The 25,930-nt window shown below is 34.1% G+C and overlaps 1 protein-coding gene across 1 annotated transcript in view; it reads left to right on the top strand.

Moving 5' to 3' along the window:
* The window catches only part of LOC149419803 (trace amine-associated receptor 1), a 297,606-nt gene that overhangs the window by 64,043 nt on the left and 207,633 nt on the right, over positions 1-25,930 (top strand). Inside the window, exons 2-3 of the mRNA XM_089637037.1 lie at positions 7,773-8,036; positions 10,361-10,486. Coding sequence (XP_089493163.1) covers positions 7,815-8,036; positions 10,361-10,486 — 348 coding nt within the window. The 5' untranslated portion in view covers positions 7,773-7,814. The remainder of the gene's footprint in view (positions 1-7,772; positions 8,037-10,360; positions 10,487-25,930) is intronic.

The following is a 25,930-nucleotide window of genomic DNA, read 5'->3' as shown; positions in this document are numbered from 1 at the left end:
AAAAACATTTTTCGTATTAAGTGAAACACATAATTTTAAACCTAATGAAGGTAGTAATAACTTCAAGGATTGTTAAAGAAACTATTCCAAAAATGTTTAAATTATTCTGCAGGGCGTTATCAAGGCTAAAAAAATAGAAAAGTGACAAAACAGAATATTCAAAATAATAGGATAGGTTAGGTTAGTGTAATGTTTTTTTTTATTGAGAGTCCAAAGGATTGTCTACAGATGTAAATCAGTTTATTTAAGTAGACACAATTATAATACTATTTATTTGATTGTCGAAACGAGAGTGATATTTTTACATTAGCTCATAACAGAAGAAAATAATTCCCCTTGGGGGTCTATGTCATCTTTGAGGATACTGTGTGGAGGAACTTTTTAAGAAAGGGAGTTGTGGGAAGGAGATATTTAGGAAGGGTGGGTAGGAATCTGGGGGTCATTATGTCTCTAGGTGACGGACGTATGAACCGATGCAAACGATGCAAGACGATGTTCCGAGAAAAACCTGCTGGAGAGGTCAGAAAGTCTCCCCGTCCCAATCAGGCCCGCCACGCAGTTGGTGAACAGATACTTCCGCCACCGAGCCCGGGCAAACCACTCGGGGTGATCTACCGTTGAGGTTTTGTTTATCCAATAGACGGTTCTCGGGGCGGCGGTACCAATTCCCGCCTCCCAAATAAAAAATATCTAAGCCACAGTACGGAAGATCTTTCTAGAGGTTAGAAATCGTTTGATCGTGTTGGAACCACCGAGCTCTAGTGAGCTACCCGCCGAGCCTTCGGCTTTACTCGGCAATCTCCGTAAACCCGAATACAAATCCTCTATTGGATTGTCGCCAACACTGGAGTTCGTTTAGGTTAGATTCGGTAATGTTTGTTCTTCTCTATTTTTCACGTTTCTTACACCTGTTCTGTTTTATCTCAAAACCATTATCAAGACTCAAATATGTTTTACTGCTATCAGTTTTAATCCACGTAGAGAAAGGGTTAACGAAATCAGACCACGTCTTTGTTCTGCAGATTCTATTATTATTCCCACACCCTCCGCAAGAAGACGGGGTGCTTTTACGACGTTTGTTGAACGTTATATCGTGTGGTTTATTAAATTAAACACATCATATCTACGGAATTATTACAGCTCGCGTCGATTTGCCGGCGCCCGGAGACGCGCGTACAAATAATGTGACACCGTAAATTCGAGGTTCAAACAATGTACTTGCCATATATTTTTCAAATCCTAGAAGTGACATAAAATCACTCAAAGCTTTAATATTACTGTTAGTTTGCTTTAAAGGTAAAATTTACTAACTGAACTTTTTAAAGCAGTATTAATGAACCTAAGTATAAATTAATAAGTATTAAGTTTGTACGCAACAGTGTGCAACACTGACATTACATAATGCGCTATCAAGCTGCGACATATTAAATAATATTAGTAGGGTTAATTGCTGTTGGTATTCGTTTTTTGACGGCTACACCAAAACCGCATTCATTTATCAAATTATTATACTGAAATACTGGCGATAAAAGGATCAAGGCGATGGATCATAAACACTTAACCACCATCTAAAAATCTGCCCTGATGATGGGCCCTGTAACGCTTCACTAAAGAATGGGGAAACGCAACATGACCAATAAAAGTAATCACTATTATCGCGTATGGTCGTGAATATCTCAAATCATATCCAAATGAACATCGTTTGAGAAGCTCAGAAGCCTTCTCTAAAAGACGGTTAGCCTCTCAAATAAGGATCTGAAGGATATTGAATCGGGTCGGAGGTGACTACCTTCGGCATTTCCGCTGAGCCTTTGGAATATATTATATGTACTTCTAGCCTTTGTAGTGCAATCGCATTCCGCAATTTTGTATTTTCAGAAATAATAAGATAGCGAACAAGTGGTCTTCGTGCAAATAACAACGTCATTCTCTCGTGTTTTCTTCGCTCCTTGTGGATTTAAATATTTGCGGACCGCCTTTTCGATGATAATTCGATATGACAGTTTTCATAAAAATACTTAAAAAATAATTAAATCAGAGAATTTTTTTTCTTTATTGTCAAATAATTGGTAGAGGCTGCAACCGTTTAAATGTATTTAAATGACAACACTGTGATGGTTAAAAAGATAAATACTTACACGGTGATTATTAGTGATATTTTCAGAAAGACGTGATATTATCTAAATTGTGTTTTAGAGTTATTTAATAATTGAACTTGGTAATTTATAATATTTTTGAAATACACATGAATGAAATTACGAACACAAAAATATTTTTTAAAGTACGAATGAGGTCATAAAATTAAACGTGGCATCAATTGAAAAGTTTGAAAAGACGCGCAGGTAATCTAAGCAAAAAATATTAATTAAAAATAGATAATTAAGACAATATTGGCGATTCTTAAACGAATATTTGAAAAAGAAAAATCAGAAAAAGATCAGATCTAGGACATGAACCCAAGACCTTGCCACACTACCAAATGAACTAATGGGACGCTAATATTATTATATTAATTTTATCATCGCACATTTTTATTGGCTACTATCTGTTTATGTATGTCCAAATATATTATCTTTTAATTTGAGTCTTGGGGAAGGTTATTAAAATATTTTTGTACCTTTGAAAGTATGTATATCTTTATATATAAATATAAATGGGTTTATATTGAGGTGAACCTGCAGACAAGCTTTGCGGGACTACCTATCTATTGTCGAAATATAAGTAATATGCTAAAAAAAAATCGCAAGATTCAACTCGAGCTAAATGCAATCTAGACAGTGTATTAGAAAAATATACCCTATTTTTATTGTTCTACATCTATTGACTTTTCTGCAAGTCTAGGATGAATATCTATTTTTGGAACAACTTAATGAGTCAAACCTTAAACTGTATTATTTATTTATTAAAGACAATATTGGCGATTCTTAAGCGAATATTCGAAATGAAAAAATGAAAATTTTAAGATGAAAATGTCAAACAATCAAGCATAAAATCACATCTATACTGACTATATTATTTTTTTGTAAAACAGCAACTAATATAACAAGTCTTAACATATTTGGACAAATTAAATTGTTAAAAAGTGGATTAAAATCATTTTCCACAAATAATATGATTAATTTCTGACGAATTTTACAGCTTTATAAATAATAGATTAAATTAGTTATTTTTGAATGCTTGGTACACTGTAAGATTCTGTAACGCGGCAAGATTAAACACGGTGCACCCTCAACGATATTGACAATAATTAAAGTTTCCCCTGCAATCCAATCCCATGTCACACAGACAGACTTCGTGAGTAAACTGAAATCCCCTAAACTTTATTGCCTGGTGAGTTCAATGTGAAATCTCGTCATTGATAAATCTAATGACGCAAGCGAAGAACGTCATAAGTCAAAAATAATAATTATATATTTATTTATCCATAATATAAGCTTTAACCCTTAGACACCTGATATTTTGTAAATATCTCAAAGCCAAATATAATACCTATTGTAAATTAAATTAAAAATAATTGACTGGCATCTACAATGTCAACATGTTGCTTAGGGATTTTCATGGACAATATAGAAATGCCTTAAGAACTTCTAAAACATAGCTCTATACACTGCACGTGATCGTAGTCATGATTTTACTTAACTGCTATTGTAGTTGGTGGTATCCTAAGAGAACCCTCCAGTCAAGTGACAAGTGGCCAATTTTAGGAAGAAGGAAGTTTTAGGAAGTCTCAGATTCAAACAGAATATCTAAGTTATGAATCACTTAAATACTCCTTCCTAGACTCTCTACTTCAATATATTATTTTTTATTTACACTCTCAATTTTCATTTATTTTATATTTTAATACCGCACAAGAGTCCTATAATTGTTCACAGCCGTCTGGAACTAGAGAATATGGCATCCCCAATTTGAAATGGTGAAGAGGGATCTGGTTAATAACCTGGTCGTTAAATACGGCTAAAAAATTTCAATTCTTAGTTGGTGGTTAGTGGTTTTTACACTAGGGCAATTCTGAGAGTATCACTCGCTTACTTTATAACAAACTTCTTAACTTTTCCTGGCAACCTCGGACTGCTGACTGAATTAAGTTTTTTTTACACGAATAGGACGCCTTGAGGAAAATAATTTCGCTAAAGGCGTGGCTTCATTTGGGGTGCATTGAGGACGGTAAGACGTTTATTAAAAGGTGTTGAGCAAATTAAAACACGAAAATCAATAGAAACATGTATTTTTGTTAGGGTTGCAGAACTGAACTATAGATTTGTTGAAGATTTATAGCATAAATCTTGAATTAAATCACGGACTTCGCAACACATTTACACTAGTTTGGTTGTTAGTGTTTAGGTCTGTTAACAGAAGCTCTGGTCAATAAAGGAACCGATCAAACACAGGGCATCTTCTATTTACAGATACTCAAACGGGACGAAGTTATATGACTAGGTACATTTTAACTATTTTGGACTGTTTGGTGTTAAAATTCGAAGAAATGGCTGATACGTGGAATGCCTTGTACTTTTGAAAGCAAGATAAGATGACTAAACTAAGTTAACAGTGCTGTAGTCTGTACATGGTCCCGTCATAATGCCTCTGATCAAATTTAGATGACTCGGATGTGTTCTGAATCCAGGAAGCGGAAACGACGTTCTTGAGAGGCATGGAGCGGGTACCTAAATTGGCCGCATGCACGTGTCCACCACCAGTGTTGTGCGGGAGGGCGAGATGCAACGGGAAACGGGGATTCTTCGGTACGTGGAACTCACTCTCGGCTCTCTCAATGTAATTTAATAACCTTCATGATGCTGCACTGATTAATGAGAATTAGTTTGAACGTGTCGAGATCGCTGTATTTGTGGCTGTGGACCCGAATGAACGGTCTGCAAGCCAGCTTTCAGTGGACCTGAAACAGGGGGTAGTAGAGAAGCGCTAGGCGTCGATTCTCCGACACCCTTTATGATATTATATCCCAGACTAGTTATTAGGAGTCTTTGATATGTCTCTAAATGCGATCAGCAAGACTATCGTATATTTTTGGCAATTTCTGATGAGCAGAATTGGTAACTATAATCAACCTTCTGTACCTATAACAAAATTTATTATTATTCTCCTTTAATTATTTGTACTGACGCTATTTTTAAAACGGGCTGCTCAACCAAAAAGGCCTTGGCCGAAGAATTCCTTCAGAATTTCAGCCATATTGGGGCTAGTCACATAAACTGGTATAATATTGCGATACATCACCGATCATCCCTTACATAGGCGGATTACCCTGTCATGGGCGTCATGTTTTTGCTCTCGGGAGAAAATAATAACAAAGTTTAACACACTGAAACGTGGGCTCAATATAAAACTTGGTTTCATTGAAATAAAGATTTTCATAAAAATAGCGATTTTTTTAATGTGAATACCGCACAAGAGTCTTAACTAATTCTAGTCGTCTGGGGTCAGTGAGACTACGGCATCCCCAGTCGGGGTATGTTGTGAGGCTGAAGGTAGCGGGGAGGGGAAGGAGATGGGGAAGCGGAAGGTGGTGAAGTACCTGGCTATTCAAATTTGTTAGTAAAAACACGGCTAAAGTCATTGCAGGCAACATTTCAATTCTGAATGGTCTTATATAGGTGATTTTTATCTTCCACTTTGGAAAGGGCCGCAAGTACACAGTTGATTATTTTAAACGAGTGAACTGTTTAATTAATCAAATAAAATTTGCTTTCGCAAACACGCGACCTCGGTATTGATAGTCGATTGCCTTACCCTTTGACCACGATATGTTATTATTCTGCCAATAATAGGCTATCAGAAGCATTTTCAATGGAAATAGCGATTAATTTTTTTGTAATATTTTTTGTAAATAATTTTATTTGTGCTTTTAGGGTGGGTAAGGTTTGAGAGGTTTACCATTGTTTCTCAAAATTAAAGAGTTTTTTTTCCATTATATCTGGCTTTCACCCTTCAAGGGTGATCTTGGCAATCATTTAAAATTATTGAGAAATGAAAGGTGAATTTAAATATTAATTTTATTTAAAGAGGCAAATTTCAAAATTATAATAAAAATTGGAGTCGAGTTCAGACTTAGAAGAGATGATATGTTGAATGGAGGGGAGGGGTTAAAGGGTTCATTTCAAGAATTTAAGCCTGATTCTTGATTAATTTAAGCACTTTCATTTTTGGATGTGAAACAAAGATACTTATTATAAGAGCTATCCAAAAACATACAGAAACTCATTGTGGACTAAAAAAATATATCCTTAGAAATAAGTGACAAAATTAACAATCAAAGGCGATCAATATAATTGAATGTATACACCAAAAAAATTATATCACCAGTAAGACACAAGGATTAGTGAAAGATCTAATGAAATCATTTCGCCATCAACGCAAATCTTTAACGAAAATCGTGATTTTGAGTGAAAAATGAAGAAATATCATTGAATTCCTATCTTTGTTGTGAAAAAATAACGTATGTGCTATTTATCTAATTTCACCTTTATTGTTAGATTATTTCTTTGCAATATTAACAAATTTAATACATTAAAAGTAATAGTTGCGTTTTATTATCAAAAAATATTTTTTTAAATGTCCTTTATACTAATTACAGAAAAAAAAACTTCTGTGGATATATTGCAGTTGCTTGATTTTCGACAAATATTTAAAATCTCGTCAAAAATTTTTCAGAGACCTTTTTCTAAATACACGAGAAATGCACATACATTTTTTTGCATTATATGGGTACTGTACCCAGTTTTAATTAAAGAGTTGTTTACAGCAGAAACACAAGACAACGTAAACCAATAAAATAAATGAGAAAACAGCCGTAACAGAGGAAATATTTTAGCAGACAGTTGTCATAAGAGTTTGTATTAAGGATTTGGAGTTAGCGATAAGAAGAAAATCAATTCTCATGAACGTATTGATTTTACTGAATTTTAACTCTCCTAAAATAAATCAAGTGATTTTGCAGCATTTTCGAAATGAGTTATTCTGATTTATAGTGTTTCCTTGGAAACGCAAATTTGTATAGCATACTGAGATAAATTTTATTACCAAACGAAATGATATCCGAATCGCATCTCTTACCACTTTTCTTTGTGATTTATTTCGACATCAACCAGAATTCTAAAATCCGATCTTCTACATCATAAACGAACCAAAAAAAATATCTTCTTGCCGTTCTGAGAAAAGTTATAGTCGAGGCTGATAAAAAAGGAACATGTAGACATGTGTAGTTATATCTCGTATCACGAGATAAAACCCCACCCTCTCCAAGTAAAATGAAGGGTTTGGTAGGTACATTTATATTAAATAATGTTCACAAGTTGTGGTTGGTAAGATATTTTCCTCAATATTTAAGGCTTATTATACAAAGCAAAGAAGTTAGATTGATGACAGATGAATTATTTGAGAGAAAGCGCAGTAGACTGAAAACACCTATTATAATATAAAAGAATCCGCAGTTTTTTTCGGGAAACATGATTTATGATACCGGTCGATGGCCGAGTTGACATCACGTTTGGGACCCACCCAGGCGTAGTGGGTTCAATTCCTCGGCTGGCTAAGTCCTCCATCACAACACAAGCAACATTTTCAGCTAAATGTGGTGGTAGTAGGAGATTTTCAGATATTGTTAAGTTATTCGTAACCCGGGAATGTTTGACTTTCTTTTTAAAAAATTAAATAATTAATTATGATGTCATTGAGGTTACGGTCACAGTTCATGAAGGAAAACTAAATAAATTTTTTTTAATTAAATTTATTATTTTTATTTATTTTGGCAGTGATCAGATGAGTGAGGCCACCAGTCGCAGTCCCGGGCCGCCATGTTCGACGCTAAGACCACATGGCTGACCGCGCCGCCGCTGTGGAACAGCTCGTGCTCGCACCCGCGCCACGTGCAAGCCGACTTCCTCGGCCAGCTGACCTTCGGCGACCTTGTGCGCGCGCTGGTCATCGTGCTCATGAGCGTGGGCATCGTCGGCGCCAATCTGCTGGTCATCTGCGTGCTCAACAGTAGGCGGTACGCCAAGTACATCGGCAGTCAGGTAACATACTATGCTATACAATCATTATTATTGTTTACAGCAGTGGACTTCCTTGTCCAGATTAACTGTGGGGACCTCACACGCACGCTGGACATTGTACTGGATATGACCTTGGACATCGTCGGCGCTAACTAAAAATTGAAACAGAAAAAGATTCAGTCGTATCTGGGATTGAACCCAGAACCTCTAGGTTAACAAATTAACTAACAATCCCAAGTTAGTTAATTTGTTAATTCCCCCAGACTAACGATAAAAGTTTCGTGTCCATTTCGAAATTCAGGGTTTTCCAATAAGAGGTGTTATTTTGAATAGCCCGCTATTTCGGTAGATGTTACTTTTGAAGCTATCATTTTTTAACATTTGACAAGTAAAAACTACGTTTTTAATAAAAACGATACACGCTTCAACAACGCATTGAAATTATTAAAATTCACTTGAGTGAATCAAATGCAAATCATCTTGAGTGTTGAGGCCCATTTCCACCTCGGTGGCTTCGTCAACAAGCAAAATTGTCGCATCTGGGGCTCGGAAAATCCAAAAGTTTATGTTGAAAAGCCTCTCAATCCCCAACGTGTGACTGTTTGGTACGGTTTATGGTCTGGCGGAGTCATTGGAACTTACTTTTTCGAAAATGAGGCTGGTGCAACAGTTACGGTGAGTGGATTGCGCTATCGAGAAATAATTAATGATTTTTTATGGCCGAAAATGGATGGTATTAATCTGGACAACGTTTACTTTCAACAAAACGGCGCTACGTGCCACACAAGCAACGAAACCATTGATCTTTTACGATTGAATATCAAAATAACACCTCTTATTGGAAACCCTGTATATACGTGTGTACCAATGATTCGAAAATAACTAGCAATAAATATCTGTCGATCAATTATACATCCATAGAACATACTAATTTCGATTGTCGGAGGAAGGGTGATGTGAAATATTCCTCCGTATTTACGCGTAATGCTTAAAGTTTAATAATCATTTAATTTTAAAATTTAGAACTGATAATTACAAGTATCAGAAAAGCGTTATATTTCATTTTAATAAATTGTTATAATAATTTTACTTTCGAAATGTGTATTTATTTTGTTCACATTTTTGGCAAACCTTAATCTTTGACAGATATAAATCTAATTATTGATTGTTAAAGTTTACTAAAGGTGTTGATTTGAATGGTAAATTGCTGGTGGTCTCTAACCATTTATTTGACAGGCAATGATTCAGAGGCAAATATTACATAAATACTTTCAGCTTTACAAATCTCGGTTTTACAAAAACTGTTTTTTTAACTACTTTAATGCTGCAAACTAAACACAAACTTTAATAATCCTTGTCGCTGTGATTCAGTTTATATAAATTAAAAGAATCAATAATAGATAATGTAATTATTACAATATTTTTTGCATGATCGGCGAGGATGGGAAAGAATGTTAAAAATTTAGTAAACATACTACCATAAGCTTTAATAATGTATTTATATTTCCCATAAAATGATATTAAATAACAGGGATTTAGTTATTAGAATGTTGTTTTTCCGTCCAAGAAAAAGGATCCTTCCTAGAAGGTAGCACTGCTTGTTTTTAGAAGGTATTAGAGGAATTTTGTATATATCTTGTTTTACAGGGTATCATAGTACGTACCCGAAGGATAAGTAAAATTCATCGATTTGCTGACCGATGATATATTTTGTCAAATAAAAAAAAATATACGTTTTTATTACACGTCGCCTGTTGACACTGTTACGCGTCGCGTGAGATCACGTGATATACGTTATCTTCCCTCTGTTACTGTGCTGCTGAAACGAGACGGAGTGCGTATCACGTGAACCGCTGGGCTGAACCCAGCTACTCAGTTGCGGCGTACGACGATATATATGTATATATTTTTTTTTTTGAAAAAAAATTTATCGGATACTAAATTGATATGAACATTTTTTGCTCTAAATATGGTCACGAACCGCTTGTTGAAGTAATTCGGGTACGTGCTGATACACCCTGTATGGTTGTAATATCATCTATTAGTCTCATAAAGCCTACTCTAACATTATTCACTTTTAATCAACTCACCACACAAGATGCAGGAATTAGAGCAGATACCTACAGTAGAGAAGATAGAAAGGTATTCTGCATTAAAATGTCAGTATTAGAAAATGCTAATTGAATTTGTTTAAATAATTTTTCGTAATATACCTACCATTAAAACTTTACGAAATAAGCCGCATAAAATGCCTCTTATTCCAATACTCAAATACCGTTGCATCTTTAAAATTCCACGCTGAATTCCAGGGGCGTACGCCAGTCTAATACATAAATTTCTTACAGCCCCGCTACCTGCTGACGTCGCTGGCGCTCAATGATCTGTTCATAGGCGTCCTGGTAGCACCAGTCGCCCTATTGCCCGCCCTCTACAAGTGCTGGCCGTACGGGGAGATATTCTGCCAGATACAGGTGAGTGCTGATACTAGTAGCAGTGGCGTGCGATACAAAAACTACCTAAAAACTAGTAAGAATTATTTTGTTGTAAGTTTATGTTGCTATTATGTTTTGCCTGGTCGATGTTAATTCCAGGTAAACAGATTACCTACTCTAAGTAATTAAATTTAATATTTATCTAAATCGTTTCATTACCTGAGATATCTGCTATTAATTTGTAATTCAAATTAAAAAAATAATTCCTACGTCACATATTCTGAGCCATGTAAAAAATTCTCCACTTTATACAGGGTTTTTGCAATAAGAGGTGTTATTTTGAATGTCCCGCTATTTTAGTTGATGTTACTTTAAAAGCTGTAATTTTTTGACATTTGACAAGTAAAAACTACGCCATTAATAAAAATTGAACGATACACGCTTCAACAACGCATTGAAATTATTAAAATTCACTTGAGTGAATCGAATGCAAATCATCTTGAGTGATGAGGCCCATTTCCACATAGGTGGCTTCGTCAACAAGCAAAATTGTCGCATCTGGGGCTCGGAAAACCCAAGAGTTATTGTTGAAAAGCCTCTCTATCCTCAACGTGTGACTGTTTGGTGCGGTTTATGGTCTGGCAGAGTCATTGGACTTTACTTTTTGGAAAATGAGGCTGGAGCAACAGTTACAGTGAATGGATTGCGCTATCGAGAGATGATAAATGTTTTTTATGGCCGGAATTGGATGGTATTGATCTGGACAACGTTTTTTTCAACAAAACGGCGCTACGTGCGACACAAGCAACGAAACCATTGACCTTTTACGATTTAATATCAAAATAACAACTCTTATTGGAAAACCCTGTATGTAAATATGTCTGTGGTTTTCAGTATATACTTTGTAATTTCCGGGGCCTATTAAATACAAAATTTATTTTAGGCTTACTACAAAGATACCTAAACAATTTTTTTTTAAATTCAGATAACGTGTCATGTATCTAGTATGCTGTAGATTAAAAAAAAACTTATTTCATAAAATATAGGTACCTATTTACGTTTACACAATTAATGCGCCGACTTTATCATGATTTTTTAAAGCATGATTTTTTAAAGTGTTTTGTCTTGTCGGGGGTTTAAGTAAACATGCAAAAAATAGATTTTTAGGGCTTAATAATTTATGCATATTTCCCAACCTTCAAATTTAACTTTGAGAAAAAATGGAACTTTAATGCATCTTTTATCATCTCCCACCACATAAAGAGTTATTTCTTGTAGTAATTATGTTGAAACCAAGAGCTGTTAATATATTTTTGAATACTAAGCGTGCAACGAAATTCGACAAGATTAATGGGTCTTTTTGTGTAAAGTAATGAGTGAACCTGGATCTTGAAAAAATCCATGTTGTAGAAGGGAGGAAACATAAAGGCCGCAAAAGTTTCCATTGTGTTGGTGTAAAATATGGTTTTAATTGAGAATTTTTTCAGTGTGTGCCGAGTGTTGACTTATAAGCAAAAAAATAATACTACTAAACATATCGTGGAAAAATGAATAATTAACGTAACCGTCCGCCACTGGCATCTAGATGCCTACTGCTATGAAATGATGGTGTGAAATAGTCTGTGAAGCCGAGTGCAACTGACACCGTGCTATTTTGTATATTGTGAGGATGGAACTGCATATTTTGAATAGAACTGCATGATTCAAATGGAACTAACTGCATGATTCGAATGGAACTGCATGATTTAAATGGAACTGCATGATTTGAATGTAACTGCGTGATTTGAATGGAGATGCATGATTTGAATGGAAATGCATGATTTGAATGGAACCCCATAATTTGAATGAAAATTGTCTGATTGAAAAGGGTGATTTTATGATCCTAAAAAAATAATGGTAAGTTTTCGTGAGGATGCTAGAAATGCATTCTAAAGAATGATGTTATTCAAAAAAATTAAAAATGTGTTCGCTGCTTTCACGATAAATTGTTTTTTATTCTGCCAAATAGTCGGTATTAGTAAGGTATATGCAGGTTATTTTTTGGTCATTTTACATTAAAGTCGTCGGAGGTACACGTCAAAACAATATTTACTTAACGCGATGCACTACGTAGCAATGCATAATCATGTGTTTTTGGTTTGAAAATTTGGTCGCCTAGAAATGTTTCAGATGCTTTAAATAAATACCGCGAGTATAATACATCTTGGCTTTTGAAAAAATCGAGTATTTTTTAGATAAGTCTTTTTATAAGCCCAGAAAAAAATAATTTATAAGGCCTATGAAAACTGCTTTAAAGTTCAAAATTTCCTACTTACGAACCCATTTTCGGTTATAGTTTTATTGTATAATGTGGAAAATTAAGTTATTTATAAAACGATCGGAAAACATTTAAATATTGGTGGCTGAACATCCACAAAATAAATTAAAAGGCTCTTTTTGGCCATGTTATTTTCTCGCCTAAATCAAAACAGCTGGATGGTGTTAAGCGGGAATTTAAGACTTATCGCCATCTACGTAAGGAGTGTTATTGATGGCGGCTCGATTCAAAATATTACACGACGTATGGCATCGCCTTTGTTCTTTTATAGTGTTTCTGTAGTGTTACCTATGTTTTTTAAAATCTGATGCACAACAGAAAGTACCCGCGCAAAGTGAATTCGTACGGTGTAATTGAATATGAATGTGCATTATTAATATTAATATTTTTTATACAATGCGTTAATATAACTATGGGTCTTTCTCGTTAAGGAAACCTTCGCCCTTGTATTGGCACATAAAATATACGTGTACTTATAAAATGATAATAAAGTGCAAAAAGAAGAAGAATGAAGTTTTTTCGCCACCTTGTTCTGAGATGATTTAAAAAAATCTTAATTTATCTTTATTCCTCGGTACTTACGTATCTGCAGTATTAGATAGAATGCAAGAAAGAAATTTTTGAAATGGAAAGATTACGTGAGTAAAATAACGATATGATTTAATTATTTTTTTTTTTAAAGAAAGATAAACATTCCCGGATTACAAATAACCTGACAATATTTGAAAATCTCCTAATTCCACCACAGTAAGCGCAACATGTTGCTTGTATTGTAATGGAGGACTTATTAACCAGCCGAGGAATTAAACACACTACGCCTGGGTGGAACCTAAGCGCGATGTCAACTCATGTTTATCAACATTCTATTTTAAATGGTGTACGTGAGTTTTATTTATGTCTCGAACAGGAGAATTTTTCAAAGGTTTGACGAGTATTTCGATACAATAATTACCACGCCAGAAAATATTTTTATAGAATGAAATCAATTTCGATTGTGAATGATTTTGTACGAACAAATGGATTCAAAAACTCAATGCAATTTGTCCGTTTTTGTTGAACAATTCAAAATTTATTCAAATACATTTAGTTTTGCCGAGTGATTTATCCCTTTGCACACAAAAACACGTGCGACATTTTCAAACAATGAAAACAATTTCCTTCCAACAAACAACATGGATTAAAAATGGGATCACTGATGCAATGAATAATTAGTATTGACAACATGCAGCCATGAAGTGAGGCGATATTCATGCACGAATTATTCGAATGCAAATCCAGGATGATCATCCCAGGAAATCCTTGCAATTCCTCAGGTTTGATTCATCGAACATTGTCTGTTAACTGGTAACCATTGGAAAAGTAGAGAAGATAGGCTTTTGCAGATTGTATGAAACATCTAACATTTTTGTCGTAGTGTTAACCGAATTTTACTCCTCATATTTTACACGTTCTATCATGGCATAAACTCGCATTCGGTAAATATTTAAACGATTATTTAATATATCGCATAAATATAAAGTTGTTACTCGTAACCATATAATGCTTCCTCCTTGTTCATGAACCAACCTAATCACACATTATATATTTCGTATTATCCTATAATATGCAATTTTTATACGCAATATTCAATTTGTACAGCAAAAACACAGTGGGCGCCTAAATTTTGCGACAAATTGAGCTCAATGTGTGATCGTTTCTCTAGCGACCCATGCATAATATTTTAAAATAAACGAAAATAATAATTTTTAATCGAAATTATAAAACTGGTCTATATAATTTGGACGATTTTTTTAAATATCCGAGGGCTGTAGCCATAAAGGCCTTACACACCTCCCTGCAATTGGAGGCGAGTTAGTGAGTGGTGAATGGCGTAAAATGGGGGTCTTCTCTACACATCTGCACCTGCCGCAGTGTGAAAGTGATCGCGCAGTAAAACGCACGTCGATCAAGATGGCGACAACGCTTTCCAGAAATCAGAAATTGGAAATAACTCTGCCGCTCCCTTTCCGACATGATATCGTGGGGTCACCAGTCCCGATTTCGGGCCGATTTGTCTACACAAGTCGTGATCCAGGAAGTGATCTATGGTACTCCCCACCTCTGCCCCGATATTACCTCCGATTGCAGGGAGGTGTGTAAGGCCTTTTTTACATAATAAGTATCCCTTCTGTATGTTAATAAAAAGTACAGTAATGTTTTTAAATTCCAAAATACGTTTTTTAGTGGGTATAAAAATTTTAAGTAACGTAAGAAAAATAGTTAAAAGTCACCAAAATCTAATTTTTTTAAATATTCAATAACATCATAAAAAACTATGTAGGACTGAAAACTAAAAAAATGTTCTGTTTTACTACAAAATAGGAGTTCTGAAAATGCATTATTTTGAGTAACGGAGACTCATCTGTATATTCTAATTCAATGATTTCAGCTCACTGTGAGTTTGAGATAAGCCGGATTTCACCAAGGATTTGTTTTTGACGTCTCCCAAGAGGATGTTCCATTATCTCCTTGCAAAGGCTCAAGTTGCAAGTGTATTCATCAAGTCGTGATCTAAGCCTCCGTCTGTGAACATATCTTATTCTGAACACCGACTTAAAGTGGGAGATTTGTTTTGTGGTTGTACCGAAAGGTAACATAATAATAGTTGCTCCAAAATAGTTTTAGCTCGTTTAGCAACTTGTGGAGTTTATCAAATTCTAGTAAAATGGTTGATGGGAAAAATACCTCTGTTATTTAGTGTTTGCTAGATGATAGAAAGTTTCTCTTTCGATTAAAGGGGAAATAAAATGTATTTACTAGGTGGAACTCGATCTGGTAAATATTTTGAAACCTGCGTATTGAATAACATGGTAATTAACAGGCATGGAGTAAATAGTAATTTGATTTAGCACAGTTGACGTCACAAAAGTGTTAAAATAATATACGAGTATCTTACCATGCCGAGTCGTTTCCGAAATAAGCTACTTTAAAATTCATAGATAAGTGATTTATAAGACATAATTGATATTGCCCAGATATTATGATCTCCACACAGTCCTGGTGCACGAATAAAAATAAATATTGCTACTTTATTAAAGAATTCTTCAAATTATTGGTAGTCCGGTTAAAATCGAGATTGCAGGCCGTTTTCTAAAAACTTTTAATAAATTCTTATATATTGGAACACGTGTTCATGAACCTGACAAAATGTAGAATATTAGTTTTTTTTTAATATATTTAATAATATTGGGTTTATAAAAGAACAATTTATTTTAAGTTCTGCTGTGTAATTATTATTACGCGTGACAGCTGTTTCGCCCTCTGAAGGCATTATCAAACTGTCTAAAAAATAAACTGTTTTTATAAACCCAATAACAATATTATTGAATATATAAAAAATTAAAATTAAAATGGAGTTCTACAAATCAAACTTGATAACAATAAAAATACTAAAATATTAGATTTTTCATGGACACGTGTTCCGACAACGTGATAATTCATTCGTTAAGGGCCTGCAATCCTGTTTTTAACCGGATTACAAATAATTTGAAGAGATTCTTAATAAATTATCAATATTCAATATTATTCATTTATTCGTTTATTATAATGTGAAAAATTATGATTTATATACAATGAGAGGCAATACATTAAAAATCGTATGGTAATGTCGAAAATTTAGTAAAAAACTTTGCCTTTTTATGTGAATACCCGATTGAGGCATGTTCTGAAGCTCAAAGGAATGAAGACCGGAAAATATGGGAGAGAGCAAGATTGGAAAGTATCTGACTATTCAGATCGGGCCACTAATCACATAACTTTAAAAAAAAAATTAAAAAACATACGAGCATGCCTCTTCAAACACAGAACTGTTTATGACAATGTCCAAACTGCTCGTGATACTAGAATCAAAGGGCAAAATCTTTTACTTATCTCTTTTGCTACAGCAATGTTAGAACTTCAAAGATATTTGAGATAGTTTACAATAAAGCTGTATGAAGCTGTGTAAAAATTGACTGTCTTGTATTTTTTTTAAATTTAGAGTTTTTTTTTAATTGCCGGCAACCCGGGCGTTTGTTAATCAATGTTATTCAACAAGTTGTGTTGTTGTTTTTGTTATAAACTGCTTAGGTTGTAATCTGCACTTGCTTTCAACACCGGATTGTCTATTAAGTCAGACACTTTACATCACCAATGTAATGTAGTTAATAAAGTTAAAATAAAAAAAACAACAACACAACGTAATACTAAAAGTCAGGATTTATTTCTGTGCAGAAATTTTGGGACTAACTACCATATATATTCCTCTTCGCTCAGAATACTAATGGATGGAAACAATTATACCAGTGGACATCTTCAATTTATCTTTAAACAAATATAAAATGTTGTTAATAAAGCAATTCAGTTATGCAGCTAAAATAAATAATATTTCTGAATATTCATATGTAAAATCAATATAGATTTTTTTTATAAATTTAGTTCAATCATTTAAGAACTTAGCCCTTTCTCCGGGCTTTATCCTTTTTAAATTTGCGATTTACTGATGTCTCGAAATTGTTTAAGAGTGGCAACCCCATTGCATTAGCACAAGAAGATGCATGCATTCAGTTAAAACATGAGCTACTTAATCTACTGTTTAAGATACCCCAGTACAATTGCGGTTATCCACAGTCCCACTTAAGTAAAGACGTCCATCAGTTTTATTTTATGATGATCCGTTGTTTCTCTTTACTTTAGTTTAGTGGTATAGTTTGTCTAACCAAAGATTAGCCACAACTGCTCTTTAAAGTTTAAATCGGTAGTTGAGGTTGCCCAACTAACTTAGAGCCAACGGAAGTACAAATTAAATTATTATCTGAAATTGCCGGTTACACAGAGTTTACTCTAATTTAAGGTTAATAGGTCCCTCATAAGAAAGATAACTATGATGGTTTATTTGTATTTATAAGGAGAAAACACAGATTCAGACAGTAATTAATAGGGAGGAATAAATCATTAACTGGACAATTCGCCTGCATTATAACTAGTAATCAAAGTTGTAAGAGGAACACATGTTTTTAGATATAAAAGAAGTAAGATAGAACTGCTTAAAGTACAAAAAACCTTTACAAAATTTAAGAGCTCTTTTATCAAAGGTTCGCAATTATCTTGCGAATTTGTTTTTTAATATCATGAGAAAAATCATTTTCCGGTAAACCAAACACAGTTACCTCCTGAAATACGTTTTTGAGACAATAGCTGCAGACTTTTTTCTGTGAAATTACTTATTGGCCATGTACGTCACGTGACTTGTGTGTTAGAATGAGGTGAAAACATTTTAATTGAATACTTACTTTTAATTTTTATAACATTTCTGAATATCTTTAAACAAGTTTGTAATTTGAAAACCTGTCACTCGATTTATCACGTAAAATGCTTTTCTATGTTTTTACACTGTTGATTTAGTACAAGTATAGCGATAAATTTCACACGAAAAACAGCGTAATGTTTCTGTGGAAAAAATGCGTTGGAAAAACGTAACCATTACCTTTGTTTTCATTTTAAAATCTAGTGGCAAAAGTGTTTTGTTTTTGCGGAAAATCGTGCCGCGTTGCCTGTGGCGCAAACGTCTAGAAATCCCAATATTTCTTTTGCCAAAATTGGAACGGGTATTTTTAGATATGACATTATCACCCGCTTAAGAAGGCTTTGTAGGCCATCTTCTTTATGCGCTGCTTTGCCGCAAATAAAGGGGATCCCCGAATCTCTTTGTTTGAAGTCTTTTCTCGAGTGCGGGTGTTTCACTGAGATTTTCTTCTCATCTGAAGTCACCTACAAGTATACCAGTATACTTGTATCAGTTCACTATACTGTATCATTTTATATCGTCCGTGTTCTGGCGGAAAACATTCACTTACTAGACTTTTATTTACTTTTGTGTATCAAAGAGTCCAATTGCTTGAAGCTAGCGGCACTCTTAAATCCCCAATATTTGGGATGTTGTGAGGGTTTGAAAAAATTGTAAAGGGAAGAAGATGATAAAGAGGATGATTAAAAGGATCCTGACTAGATCTGATCACTTAAAAATTAGAGCTATACCAAATAATACTGTCTTTTCTTTGAAACTGTAATAATTATTTTATTGTGATGGTGGTTTTTAATTAATTTTATTTGTTCTTGCCTCGTTGCAAAACAGAAAACTTTTGGCCCGTAAACAAGAAAATTATTGTTTATTTAAATAAATATATTTTATTTACTACTGGGTTAATCTATTAAAGTGTTGAATTGAGATCTGATGGGGAGAAATGCTTTTAATTATATTATCATTATAAATCTAAACATGGGCTACCTCTTTGCTGAAGTAATGAGATAGCCCTTGAAAACCCTCTTCCATCACTTTACAGCATTCACGCATTATCTAATTCAAACAGTTTCAAATTTCAGTTCAATTTCGCATTAACTCTTTCCTTTCACTTCTCTTCAGTAATCCTTTCCCAGTGAAATAAAACGCTAAATTGTTTTGTCCTCAATTATAATTATTATGGCTTGGTATTAAAATTTTATTATTAAATCAACCGTGAATGCGTATCAAAAAAATTATTATTAAATATATATTTTTAGATCTGATGACGGTGTGTTTTTCTTCGATGAAAATCCAATCATAAAATGTTTATTCCACAGGGTTGCATGTCAATACAACTTGAGCTTGGTTCCCGAGAAGTGTAGTTCATTTTACTCTTTCTTCCCCAAGGCAATACAAAATAACTTGGAAGTTATCATTTTTTCAGCACGCATTTGATATTTTAGCCGACTACAGATACTTTGATTCTACGGTCTCTACGGCTACGGGTTGCGAAACCTTGGCTAAGATGCGGGGCGGACTTGGAATAAAAACAGAGGCAAAAAATTAAGATATTTTATAATATCTCTACTGTTTTTTTAGTCGTTGGCTTTGCCCTTTGTTCATTTTTCCCTTTTTGGAATCCTAAACATCCTAAATCAATTGGACTATGGGATCCATGTTTTGTAAAACAAACTCATTGGTGAACTAGAACTTGAAAGTTCTACCTGAAAACTGATACTTTGTTGCACTTTGGAAAACAACATAGAACTTACAGAAGTAATAAAACACTGGTTATTTTTAAGAGATTCTTTCTCCAAGGACTGCTAAAACTCTGGTTTATATTTGTATAATTTTTAAATAATATAGTAAGATTAGTCTTCATAGCACCGTACAATATAGAGAACCCATATCAAAGGGACTTAACAATCCAATTTTTTAACTGATAATTTTATCGGCTTGCCAAAAATAATTTGTTATGATTAATTTAATTTAGATACTGAAGTACTGATCTTGCAACAAAAAAGTCAACACAGTATTGTGAATATATATTATAATATAAATATTTCTGATTTCTCCGAATCAAACACTAATAATCCGCAACTTTTCAACATTGTTAATACAATCCGTCACAATTCTGTACAATTTCACTTTTTCCAAACAAATTTCCGCATTTTTTCAACATAAACCGAAACCATAAATCTTACAAAAACATATCAAACAACTACAAAGCGCGGCGGTATTTTTATATACCTATGTTATTATTAATAATACTAATCTCGGTTTTGATTATGACTGTAACTCCATTTCAATGAACTCCAGAACTTGAATTTACTTTAAATTTTAAGTCTCTTTTTCAAAATTTTAACTGACTGTCAGAACAATTTAAATAAGCAGTAAAGTGGGAACCAAAACAATTTTGTTTTCAATAATTCACAATTATCCGCCGTATACTTCTCCATAGGTTTTATATCTGAACTTGTATATCAATATACATTACATCAAGTACATGTATATATGCACGCATGTATGTACTTAACGAAAATTGCTTATATCGATGCACTAAGTGACCTCTGTGCGAATCCAACCGAAGTTTTCTCTTCTAGTCTAGGTTTGTTCAAAATATATGAAATTGTGCTTTCGATGTGTTCTTGGACTTGAGTATCGCGAAATCTGCTGTTCCAGGGTTAATGAACAAATGCTCTACCAATTTATCAATAGGGAATTCTCGTGCATTTTGTAAATAATTTATTTCAATAAAGATAATTATTTTATTATGTGCCTCTTTTTTTAAATGCATTTTCAATTTTTTGTAGTTGTTTTAAAAATTGCGTGCTATTTCTGCTCTGAAAACGGCCATGCGCCATCTTGACCGCTACGTCACAAGTGCTACGTCACACCTTTGCCGCCATCGCCGCCTGTCTTGCTTGTTGCTGGTTAAACCAAGGGGATCAACGCATTGATGAATTGCATCTCCCATTATTCTCCCTTTTAAGTGTTATTCGTGGTATATTTACAATCCACATAGTTATTACTATTTATTTTACCACTTTTTGACCTAAAGTTGCAGTTAAATATTGTATTATATGTATAAAAGTAAATAAACAAATGTTTTGTGACCTAACCTACCTTACATGACATTAGCTGTCATTCATTCGCAATGGATGTAGATGTTAATAAACGGATTCCTAAGAGGTGGTGTTTTGTACCGTTGTGTACAAATACAACTGTATCTACGCCAGAGAAACACTTTGTACATGTGCCAGTTGATATCAAGAGAAGGAAAGCGTGGATTAAAGTCTATCAGAGTCTATCAAAACGAACAATTTCTTACATTAACTTGGGTTCAAATTTCAAAATTTTAAAACTAAAAATAAAGTGGTTCGTCGCGTAATTATTTTGATATGAATATTTGCACAAATTTTAGCGTCAACAAATATCACAACTTTTTTTGTAAAGAATGCAAGGCTGATGATGAAAGCAAATAAAAATTGATGCTTTAGATATGATCGTTTAGATATGTAGTGCGAATGAACAAAGAAAGGAGTGTAAAGCGAATATATGACGTGAATATGAATGGTAAAGAAGTCTGGGACGTTTGAGGAAGTCATGACACAATCAAGTGAACAAAATACTCTACCTAAAAAAAAATATAAACGTGAGATACGATGTATGAATGTGAATGAAACAAATAATGTATGTAAAGACCTAGTTTTTTTATTGGAAGCAACACAAAGTCAATCTATACTGCACAGCTATTTTGTTGCGTGTAATACGTGTAGGTCAACGCCATCATCATATCCACTCGAGGAAGATTTGCAGACGTAGCATTCTGAAATCCTTGCTCGGCCTTCGGCATCGCAAATCTAGCTAGCATGCTGCACGCACAACAATAATACGGGACAAATCGTCTCTACTAATAAACTAGGCTAAATGATAACGAATGAAATAACAAAAAGAGACCTACACGGAACTAATAAGAGAAGTCTTGATAAAGACTGTTTGTTAACAGCAAAACGGGAACGAAAATAAAGCGAGAAGATGACGGTACGATTTCCTAATGGCGAAACACAGCTAAAGCGAATAGGTTTGCAGGATCTACTCAGGCCGGTCAACCGCGACGTCATCGTTCGCCCTTGAACGCTTGACCAATCACCGGGCGTTCTTAGCTACATTGAAATATTTCGTTCGCGCCTGTTTTTAAAGTCATTATAACTTTAATAAATGATTTTTGAAAATTATAAAAACTATGTATTCTTGTGTCTGAAGTGTTTCTACATATGAATAATTAATAATAAGTGATTTTTAGGTGTGAAGAGAATTCCCTATTCAAATAGTTGCAAGTCCGTCCAGACTCTTGACATGGCCCGACCCAAATATTTGATTCACTTGGTCATGCCATGTATTTCTAGGGCGTTCCCGACTTCTGCTTCCATTCACACTTGCATCACATATTTTACTTATACTCCTTTCAGAGAAACCATCTAAGCGTCCATTTCTTGATCTTACTCATTACGCTTACATCAGCCTTACACTCTTTGCGGATCTCCACATTTCTCACACGATCATACATGGTCTTACCACACGTCCGCCCCATGTATTATTGTGTTAACCGAAGTTTTTTATCGTATTCAATCCAAAATATTTTTAAAAAAAGGCCACCGATGAGACCCCTAAATGCAAGTCATCTTTGAACATTTCTCACCTCCTTTAGAACCTATTTACGCTCGAGTGGCGATTAAATGACAAATGTATCTGCGATATATGAGCCTATCGGGAAATTCTGTGAATTCCACTCCACCCCTGTATGAGATGCAATAATGCTTGAAAGAAATTGAGGCTTCTTTGATGCGACCATATGAAGCAAGACTGCTGCGAGAGGGGAACCCGTATGGAAATTCTTTGTTCCACAATTTGGCTAATGCATATTCTCTCACCGCCATACAATGTATTATATTCTTTGATGTTGTGTGCTAAACCGAGTGAAATGCTTGGAGCTATTAAAAAAAAGATACTCTATTTTCATGAATCTGAGAGAAAAATATTAAAAACGTACCTATCTAATCGAAAATTTAATAAGTTTTTTTTTTAATTCTTCATTTTAAGCCCCCGTTAAACTGCCAAAGCAATTAGTCAGCAGGTCAATTTTACAACATTTATTAAAGCACTAAAGCACACGCATAACGTGAAGCTACAATATAGAAAATATATTAAGGCGATGCACTACGTAGTAATGCAAAACCATGTGTTTTCGGTTTGAATATTTGGTCGCTTAAAAATGTTTCAGATACTTTAATTAAATACTGCGAGTAGAATACATCTTGGTCTTTGAAATAATCGAGTATTTTTTAGATAAATCTTTTCATAAGCCCAGAAAAAAATGATGTATAAGGCCTATGAAAACGGCTTTAAAGTTCAAAATCTCCTACTTACAAACCCATTTTCGGTTATGATTTTATTGTATAATGTGGCAAATTAAGTTATTTATAATATTTATATTTCTTTATTATATTTATGCCTGAACATCCACAAAATAAAATGAAAGTCACTTTTTGACTATGTTTTTTTCTTACATAAATCAAAACAGGCGGATGGTGTTATGCGGGAATTTAAACCTTATCCCCATCTACATATGGGGTGTTATTGATAACGACTCGATTTAAAATATTAACGACGTAGTGCATCGCCTTAAGAAGAATAACATCTCAAGTGACCACAATACAAAGTCATAAAACACATGGACAGATAGATATAATACAGCAATATACTTATACGCATGCACACACTCAATATGTTTTTCGGTAACCACTTTTTCATATATTTTTTTTAGTTCACTGGTTCAATTTGATTCACTTTTTGTGTGCATTGGCTTCTTATTAAATATAGAAGGTACAAGATAAATTAATGTTCGTTGGCCGTATTTCTTAGTAATTTTTGGAATGTATTCATTTTGACTAAATCTTATGTTGTATGTGTGATCCACTGTTTTTATATATGTTAACTTTATATTTATCGGTTTCGAAAAAAGAGGTCGCGTTTTTGAAACCTGGTGTGTTATAATAAATTTTAATTCAATATGTGAATTAAGCATAAATTATGTATTAGGCCAAAGGAAATATTATCATCTCAATGCCACAATGTTTTCTAGTTTCAAAAATTTTGAAACGTCAATCAGAAAGACGATTTCAAATAAAGAGTTCAGAGTGTTATATTTTTTTTAATATGAGTATCGAACAAAGGTCCCAACCATCTGAAACCAGTGAGTCTATGTCATCCTCAATTGGGTTGATACTTACAATATTGCTCTCACCACAAACCAGTATACATACTGTAATATCTTTGATATTAATGCAAGAGCTCGCCCATAAACGACACACGTAGTAGTCTATTATGTTACCCATAGGTGGCGTTAACTGTCGAGTATCGAAGAGACCAAAGGAATAATAAACAAGGGGGGAACCTCAAGGGCGGCGTCCAGATTATTCCAATCGCCTGCCAATTAAGATATTAGAGCCAAAGTCAAAAGAGTCAAAGTGTTTTTTTGAAGCCGGAGTTTTATTAAATCAGAGTTCTCGAGATATCTCGGAGACACAACAAATTACTTTGGCCATGTTTTTTAACCAGATTTGAATAGGCAGATACTTCCCAATCTTCCTCGTTTTTCGTTTTCTTCTGCTCTCCACTCCTTTGAGCTCACCCCGAATTGGGTAGGTATATGGATATGCAACTGACTCCGGGTAGTTAAGACATCAAAAAAAAAAATCCAAAAAGTTCTGTTATTGTTTGATAACCCTACATTGACCTTAAAGTTCTACTTTTAACAAAATTACGTAGTTTTCAAAGTTTTAAACAGCGTTGAATAAAATTCAAGTTCTCTTTAAAAATCACCAAGAACTTTCAGGCAATATAATTTGGAGTTCAATTACGTGGGTTGGATGCGATGTACATATGTGATATCCTTACTCGAAACTTACGTCTAACTTCGTTAAACTTAAAGTTTCTCTACTTGCAAAGGCAACGTTAGTTTCACTGTAAAAACTGCCAACAACCGAAACGGTGGTGAGGTTCGAAGAAAGTCCAAATCATTTAATTATTGAAGACAATATTAACGATTTCTAAACGAAAATCTCAAACACAAAAATATGAAAAGGATACGGTCACACCTGGAACTCGAACCCAGGACCCTTTTCTTTCCGGGACACGCTCTACCACTGAGCTAATGGGACCCCATCCCCCTCGGTCACTTTTAACTGTATCATACTTCGAATAAGAACTACCAACATTGTCTTAATTTTTTTTCCACCGCACATTTTTATTGGCAACTATCTTTATGTATGATCGTCCCGATGTGTCCCGGAAAGACAAGGGTCCTGGGTTCGAGTCCTAGATGTGACCGTATCTTTTTTTGATTTTTCTGTTTCAGATATTCGTTTAGAAATCGCTAATATTGTCTTCAATAGTTAAATATTACAAATTGAGGTTTTTACTCAATAAAGTAATTCCGAAAAATAAATATCCGAATTATTTATTTGATGAATTACCAAAATTTTATGTGGCGTTTGAAATCTTTTGCATCGAAAATATTAATGAATTTTTGCTAAAATTTAAAAATTATCTTAGACTACTGTAAGATTCCACTGTCTGTTATTATTATTTTTTTTAATGTTTTGAAAAATATATTGAAGTGAAAATTGGTACATTGGGCCCTACAGATGACTCGATTTGGTAGATCGGTTGAATCAATCTGATACAAGTTGAACGTAAAGTTGAACCGTGTGTAGATGCGTTGTATGCGATATGGGGGTGTGACGATCAAGTTGAATAGTTTTACCACCAGAGCATCCAACCAAGTTGAATCGTCTGTAGCGCG

The sequence above is a fragment of the Hesperophylax consimilis genome, chromosome 11 (genome assembly GCF_061612785.1).
Source record: "Hesperophylax consimilis isolate HC1 chromosome 11, BYU_Hcon_1.0, whole genome shotgun sequence".
In the NCBI taxonomy this organism is placed as follows: Eukaryota; Metazoa; Arthropoda; class Insecta; order Trichoptera; family Limnephilidae; genus Hesperophylax; species Hesperophylax consimilis.
Note: the sequence above shows the minus strand (reverse complement) of the source record. Positions and strands in the feature narration are given on the sequence as shown.